At 41.7% G+C, this 7,730-nt stretch overlaps 1 protein-coding gene across 1 annotated transcript in view; it reads right to left on the bottom strand.

Moving 5' to 3' along the window:
• Positions 1 to 235: 235 nt before the first annotated feature.
• The window catches only part of ank1b (ankyrin 1, erythrocytic b), a gene marked incomplete at both ends in the record, with an annotated part of 85,780 nt that continues 78,285 nt past the window's right edge, over positions 236 to 7,730 (bottom strand). The window contains 4 exons of the mRNA XM_080477709.1: positions 236 to 304; positions 678 to 749; positions 1,124 to 1,394; positions 2,911 to 3,565. Coding sequence (XP_080333835.1) covers positions 236 to 304; positions 678 to 749; positions 1,124 to 1,394; positions 2,911 to 3,565 — 1,067 coding nt within the window. The remainder of the gene's footprint in view (positions 305 to 677; positions 750 to 1,123; positions 1,395 to 2,910; positions 3,566 to 7,730) is intronic.

Here is a 7,730-nt window from a genome sequence, read left to right as displayed (position 1 = left end):
GTCTGGGTTTTATACGTCTCCACAAATTAGATTTGAGAAAGTAGCTAAAGTTACCATGTTCTCCCCTGAAAAAAAAAAAAAGTGTTGGCATTCCAAACCTGGGTGAAACAGAACAGCATGTGAGACTATCAGGCTCTAACAGAGGCCACTAGGTTGCCTTACAGGCGTCTACATCCAAGCACTGGGAGGCTCAAGTGCTTGTCCCGTACCTGGAGGACTGGGTAGTGTGTGTGTTTCAGTGTTTAACTCTCCGCAGACTGGTGCGCTGCACTGACTGAACGCCCTTTCTCACATCCACCCCCACCTGGAGCGAAGGAGGGAGGGAGGAGGGAAGGAAACAACACTCGGGGTTCAGTAAACGTCTGAAGAAAGCAGAGTAGGAAACTAACTCGTCTAATCGGGGCCACTGTTTACATCAAGTCAGAGGAACCAGATTATCGGAGGTTTGTGCAGTGAGATGTTTTTTTTCTTTTTTCTAATCATTTGTCTTCCAGTCATTATCATCTGTGAGACACAATTAGTTTGAGGTCACGTCTGCTATTTGTGGCTCCTGTTAGTTTCCCACCCTGTGTGTCAGGTTATGTGTTTTGTTCACATTAAAGATAAAACGTCTTCTTGGGGTTTACGGCGTTTGTGTGCCACTATGACTCACAGTCATGAGAAAACTACAGACTCACCTTCCGAGTGAGGGTACTCCCATGTTCTTCCACAAACTGAGCCTCGGCAGCGTAGCCTTCCTTTTCTTCTCTCTGCATGACAGCAGTAGAAATGTTAAATAAAAATGAAATACCGACTCATGAATTATTATTATTATTATTATTATTTTTTGCAATCAAATGTTCATTCAAACTCAAAAAATATCTGACATGGCAGATTTCCCCCATGTGTTGCACCACGCAACACATTGTACTGGTTTGCTTCTGTGAATTGTTTAAAATGTTCAATCATCAGGTTTATTTTTATTTTATGATGATTGCTGTTAAGTGAAGCCAAACCTGCTGATGGTCACGATCAAAAGAATCAAACTGAAGATCACCCTTCTGTTTGACTGATTCAAAAAAAAATTAAGATTGTTCCCCCTTGGGGCGCAGGAAGCGGCGGGTGGTCGGCGCGGAAAGCTGACCTGGCCCCGCCTCTGCTCCTGCTCCCAAGCTCGTTGGCCTGCCTGCTGATGAGAGAAGCCTAGCCCCTTGTCAAAGGGCTGCGTGCCCTGCAGGAGCCGCCCACGCAGCACATGAGAGTAACCCGTGTCACACACCGGGGTCAGCAGAGCCTCCTGGGCCACGTGCAAGCCCTGCACGCCGCCGTCACGTCCCGACGACACCGAGCCCACCCAGCTCTGCAGGGAATCCTTGTCTGGCAAGTAAGGTTGAAACGCTCCGCCCCCCACCACCCTGAGAAGACATGCAGTTAAAGCAAAGACAGGAACAATTGTAAGGCAAATGCAGTGCAGAACCAGCCAATTCACTCTAAGGACGCTATCTGAGCTCAAATGCACCAATTCTCTGAACTCACAATATTTATGATTTAGTTATGTTTCAAGTAGTTCCTCAAACAAAAGTTTTCTCTGGATTCTCATGTTGTGCTATTATATGTTTAAAAAAAGAAAGAAAAAAAAAACCAATTTGAAAGGCTTAAAAACAGAAAATATCGATTTTTCCCCGCCCAACAGTTTTCGATGTTCTAAAAGGTTTCACACACACACACACACACACACACACACACACACACACACACACACACACACACACACACACACACACACACACACACACACACACACACACACACACACACACACACACACACACACACAAAACCTGTTAAAAACGTCAAAATGTGCAGCTTGAAAAAAGAGCAATGTGTGATAGTTGGTGTGAAACATAGCGTGACATGACACAGATGACATCTAAAAGAGCCGGTGCTGAGCTGGAGCAGTCTCTGGCTGTGTTTTCAGCTTGTACCATCCATCAAACACTAAGTTAAGTATGACTCTACGGGCAGAGGCCAAAGAGGACACCGCGACAGAGTGTCTGCACATACTTTCATAGAGAAACTCACAGTCCCTCTTGGATAACATTTTATGGACAGAAAAAAACTCAAGTTCATCTGAAAAAAAAACCCCAAAAAAAGCATGCTTTGACAGTAGTCTGATGACCAGAAATAGAAGATGAGCCATAACTCTAAAAAGCGTGTGATGATGTGTGAAACATTTAAAAAACAAACAAACAAAACAAGAGGCAATGTACAGCCTACTGACTGTAAAACATGGTGGTAGTATCAGCATGCTGAAGAGCTCCATGAATCGGGTACAGGATGGCCATATAGAAGAAATCAGACAAATGTCAGAAAACTAGGTTTGAAAAACAAAACAAAACAAAAAAAAAAGTATTGTGCTTTTAAAAAGAAAAGTATCCGAATCTTCAGCCCAGCAGAATATAATGTTTTAAAGAGGGAAAAAAAGCATTTCCAGAAAAGTCTACAGAAAATAAAAAACTTCAAAAGGTCCCAACGACTGGGGAGTTCAAATCCCAAATTTTCTTCATTTGTTGTAGTAGGAGATTATTACAGAGTACAAGCACTTTTAACAAAACCATCTTCCATCAGTATCTTTGTCATTTCTTTGGTCATCATATGAAAAAGTATCAATAAAGCGAAGGCAACATTTCCTGTGCAGACCTTAAACAACTTGAACTCTATTTGTTGTTCTTCAGAGACTTTGGGTATTTCATTAAATATCCTGCTCGTAGAGAACTGGGTATTTTGCATTAAATTGAGAAGATGATTATATACTTAGGATCAGCCCCAGAGTAAATTCTGACCAGCATTTTACTAGCGAGCGTTCTGTGTTCAGTCTCTGGAGAGGTTGGTGGTGTGTGAGCTGACTCAGCACACTTGTCGCTCACGTACCGGTTGTCTCCGTTGTGTTCTGAGGACCGACTCAGCCCCGTCACCTCGATCCGCTGGGCGTACACCTGTTGGCCTGCAACAACAGAAACCCCTTCCACTGAGCCCAGCCCAACACTTCCACCTCCTCCTCTCGCGCCTCCTCCTACCGCCACGGCCTCCCCTCTCCTCGCGTCCGACCTCTGACCTCCCAACTGGCCGTTCAGATTGACCTTGGGGACGGCGCCACTGGCCCGCACCCTGTCCCTCTCCGCCAGCACACTTGCTGGCTCCTGTGGTGCCTCCTCCTCCTCAACCTCCCCTTCCTCCTCGTCCTCCTCCTCTTCCTCCAGCTCCATGATGGAACCGCTCGCCCCGCTGGCTCCGCTGCTCGGACGTCCCAAGCTGTAGGGCAAAGACAGCGTGGCGCCCTCCGAGTCGTCCGCCCGACTGCTGCCCTCCAGTGACGAGTCCTCCACCGTGACCAGCGAGGGGCTGACCCCCGCCGGCCACACCTGAACGTCCGACATCTCCATGAGCGTATCTTCCTCGGTGGTGGCGATGGGCGCGCACTCCAGGCTGGAGACTTCCTGCCAGTACGGCTCGGCGCCCAGCGGGGAAGGCAAGCTGTACTGCATGGAGGCCGGCGATAGGAGCTCCTCCTGCACCAGCCCATAACCTGGGGGGGAGACAGGGGCGAGACAAGAGAGAGAGACTAACACCCAGCAGGCACAGCAGCCACGGGGAGGAAGGGGAGGTGACGGGTCAACTGTTTCTCCGCCCGAGGAAAGAAAACAGTGGGGCTCAGCCCTGTCCCAATATGCCAGGAGGAAGACTCAAAAATCCTTGAACAATCGCTCAGAGGTTGAACTGCTGATTTAGAATCAAGATGCCCCAATTTGTATTTCATTCGACGTAATATGGGAAACATACTGATGACTCTATACTTTCTCTTTAAAGGTTAGAAACAGATTTTACTGCTTCATGTGATTTTGGACGGTTGGTTTGTAAATCTCTGTTCACTTTAGATTGAACCAAAGGCATTTGGGATCACTGTTATTGGGACATAGCAATGTGTGTAAGGTGGGGGAGAGACAGGTTTTTGTGTGTTATCTGCTGTGTGTGTGTGTGTGTGGGGTGAGCGATGCAGGGTTCTAGTCTGCTTCCACGATAAGAAAGTGAATTTGCAGAACAAACACTGCTCCTTGATAAGAAAAAAAAAAAGAAGGGTGAGGGTAGAGTTAAATATTGATTGTGGGGTTGGCACGATATTCCTTTTTCACTTTTATTCAATTCGCTTCCGACATCGGAATCTAAAAGAGGCGCGGAAAAATGGATGATCGTCAGACATATGGGTATGTATTTGAGTAACTGGCTCCTTTTTAGATAAAATGTTTCTGGTGTCCAATCAGGGTGTTAACCGTTTACAGTGATACCGCCGCAGCTGTAACACAATTACAGACTCCTCTTATCGTTCCAACCCTTCAGTCACAAGTCTCTGAGTGGGAGGCAGCGGCAGCTTGCAGGTTCTGCAAGTTACTGTTGCTCCTGTGATAACACGTGCCGCCATTGGACGTCAGGATCATGCACTTGTATGTCTGAACCCCAGGCATCCAAATAAAAGTCACTGTACACGCACTCACACACATCGTTTTACACACATTTTGGACAGAACGGATACATTTAAAAACATGATGTATTTTTCTTTTTTTCTTTTAAAGTGAATCTGTTATTTTACATCAACACTGACCACTTAGTTCTTTTGAAATATAAAATTCATTACTTAATTGCAGTATGCTATTTTATACTATCTAAATTATTAATTGATCCTAAAAAAAAAATCTAACTGATATTTACCAGACAAATCATAAAAGTCAGACTAACTCTGAACTACACAAATTATATAAAATACTTTTTACACATTGCAAACCGCTTCTGTTAAATATTGTTGTTGTACTTTGATTTATTTGAGGAAGGATTTATTAACTGTGGCAGAAAAAACACAGACAGACACACATACAACACACAATTACCCATTTACACCTAAACTTTTCTTTCAGAAAAATGTCAAGAAAACACATTTGTGTGCAGTAATAAGCAAATTTGAACTCTTTTGAAAATGTATTGAATAGATTGTAATGGAAAAGCTAATTTCTTTTTATTTTTCTATGACTCACATGCACTTATGTTATTCCAAATATCAAAATAAATGAACATGAATTATATGTAAATACCTAAAAAAATGATTTGTTTGTTTTATTCTATTTATGTTAATTACTGTTTATCGACAGACATAAAACTCTGCGTTGATACTGGGAGACAATAATACTCTCACACTCTAGTACAAGTGACAGGTTTGGATTGGGGTGGCGGTGGGGGGCATTTAAATAAGCAGCACTGTAATGTAAAAATGCCTTTGATGGATTTTTACAGAATGGATTTTGAATGATATAAAGCAAAACAGAACAGTACAGGAGTATTTCACCCAGAGTCGGTATTTCAAATTTGAAGGTCTAAGCTGGGACTGGCTCTATATTTATAACAATGCTCATCATGAAGTTAGACCTCTCATATTTAGGATGTGATTTGAATTATTTTCATCTGTCTCTCGTTCATGGTGATTAAAGCTACTTCCCTCGGAGCCAGTATAAATCACATCAAATACATTTATTTTAAAATTCAAGTAGGGCTGCCAGCTCTCACAGATGAGGAGTAAAAGCAGTACAGTTGATAGACTTCTTTGGGAAGGTTTTGTCGTTTTTGTTTCCTGTTGAGATCAAAATGTTTTGAAAGTCATTATATGATGTTTGTCTTTGACTTTTAATTTTGGTGCAACCAACTTACTTGTTACAGTTACAGTTTTGCACCACAGCTTCATTACATTCTGAAAATGTGTTTGCATGAATTAAATATCAGTTTTAAATCCCACATATTTCCATTTATAATAATGACTTAATGCAAAACAGAAAAAACCCACAAGAAATTAAGCACTATGGAAAAAGAAATAACGAAAGCATTCTTTTGAATTAAACTTTTAAAGATTGATTGTTTTTACATGGGTGGAATATAAAATAAAAACATAATGCATTAATATTTAATAAGATATTACGACCTGGCTATCGACATATATGATGGGGAGACAACTTTCAGTAAAAATTGTATATAAAATGTGTTTTCTTCTAATATACTTTAATATATTTAAATGCATAGTAACAGTGATTTAAATTTTTACAAGAACGCTAAACCACTTCTTGCAGTATAAAAAGTTTTGTTCAGTGAATGGGTTCATGGGTGAAATACCTCTTTACTGCAGTAATAACCATCTCTCAGAGTGTATGCAGTTATGAGCCATGGTATTGGTGTGTGTATGTCTGAGTGTGTGTGTGTGTGTGTGTGTGTGTGTTTCTGGGATGGTCGAGGGCCAGGATGGTCAGAGGTGGCGTCAGAATGAGATGAACAGGGAGAATGAGTCAGAATCAGAATGAGCGTTAGGATGGGTTCGATGAATGTGGGTCGGCCCTTCCCTTCACTCCTGCTGTTTAGACACAAGCACACACACGCACGCGCACACACACACGCACACGCACACACAGTGTCGGAGCCACAACATGGAGGTGAAGCACAGAACACTCCGCACAGGTTACATGGCACAAGAACAAAATGAAACGAAACAACACACCACACAACACACTACTCACTTTACTCAGACACACACCCACACACATGAACACACACTACTGCACTCAATATTTTCATTAAAACAGATGAAGACACACAGGTGAGGATTAAATGTACAGAAGATTTCACACACACTCACACCAGTACACAAACACACACACACACCTCACAGAAATACCCCTGCTGGCAGATAATGTTCAGGCAATGTTGACACTGAGTCTGTCAGACTTGGGCAAAATGTGACGTATAAAACTGAGTCAGTACAGACTGATATTTATAAGACAAATAAATAAATATGGTACTCACTAAACGTGGCCATGAAATAGTATTTTATGACCACAAAATACTATCTCGAGACCAAAAGATATTTATTTGTGGTCTGGAAATACTATATTGTAGCCACGGAATAATAATTTGTGGCCTTTAAATATTAGTTAGTGGCTGCAATTTAAAGTTTTAATTCAGATGTCATGTCTGGGGCTCTGTAGTTTTTACACATTTAGAGGTAAAACAAAACTAAATCAGATTATCGTTATTATTACATGCACAACTATAGTATTGAGCAGAAATCAAAACATGCTAATTGTATTTCTCATAATCAGACAACTGCCATCATCAGATAAAGCTTATTACACTTGAATGATCTGATAACTCCAGCAGTCCGATAATGATTAGTGTGCATGTAAATAGACTCAACACTGCCACCTAATGCATGAACGTGGAAATATCACTTTCTCTCAAAATCTGTGCCGAAGTTACACAAAACTGTTCTTGAGGGAAAATTAGATTCATAGTATGTTAGTTTGCCCAGGAATGATAGACGTCGCCACGGCAACACTGTGCATCGAACATTATGTGCTACACAGATGATCATGTGTTACAGCGTAGCATTAAAAAAAACAAAAACAAAACACCAGTTTTTTTTTTTTACATAAAAAACAAAACAAAACAGTTGTTAATATAGCAATTAAAAACAATACACCCACTGAACAGAGAAAACATTTTACACTGTGAAGAAAAGTTTGTACACTGAAAGCATGCCATGCACATATAATCAAACACAGCGGACGGCAGACGTTATTTCTTTCAAGAATCTCCTCACACACGCCCGTCAATGAACAGATTAAAAAGCTCTAAAGCAGACCTGGGGAACAAAATGTATTATA

The sequence above is a fragment of the Lipophrys pholis genome (genome assembly GCF_963383615.2).
Source record: "Lipophrys pholis genome assembly, chromosome: 12".
In the NCBI taxonomy this organism is placed as follows: Eukaryota; Metazoa; Chordata; class Actinopteri; order Blenniiformes; family Blenniidae; genus Lipophrys; species Lipophrys pholis.
Note: the sequence above shows the minus strand (reverse complement) of the source record. Positions and strands in the feature narration are given on the sequence as shown.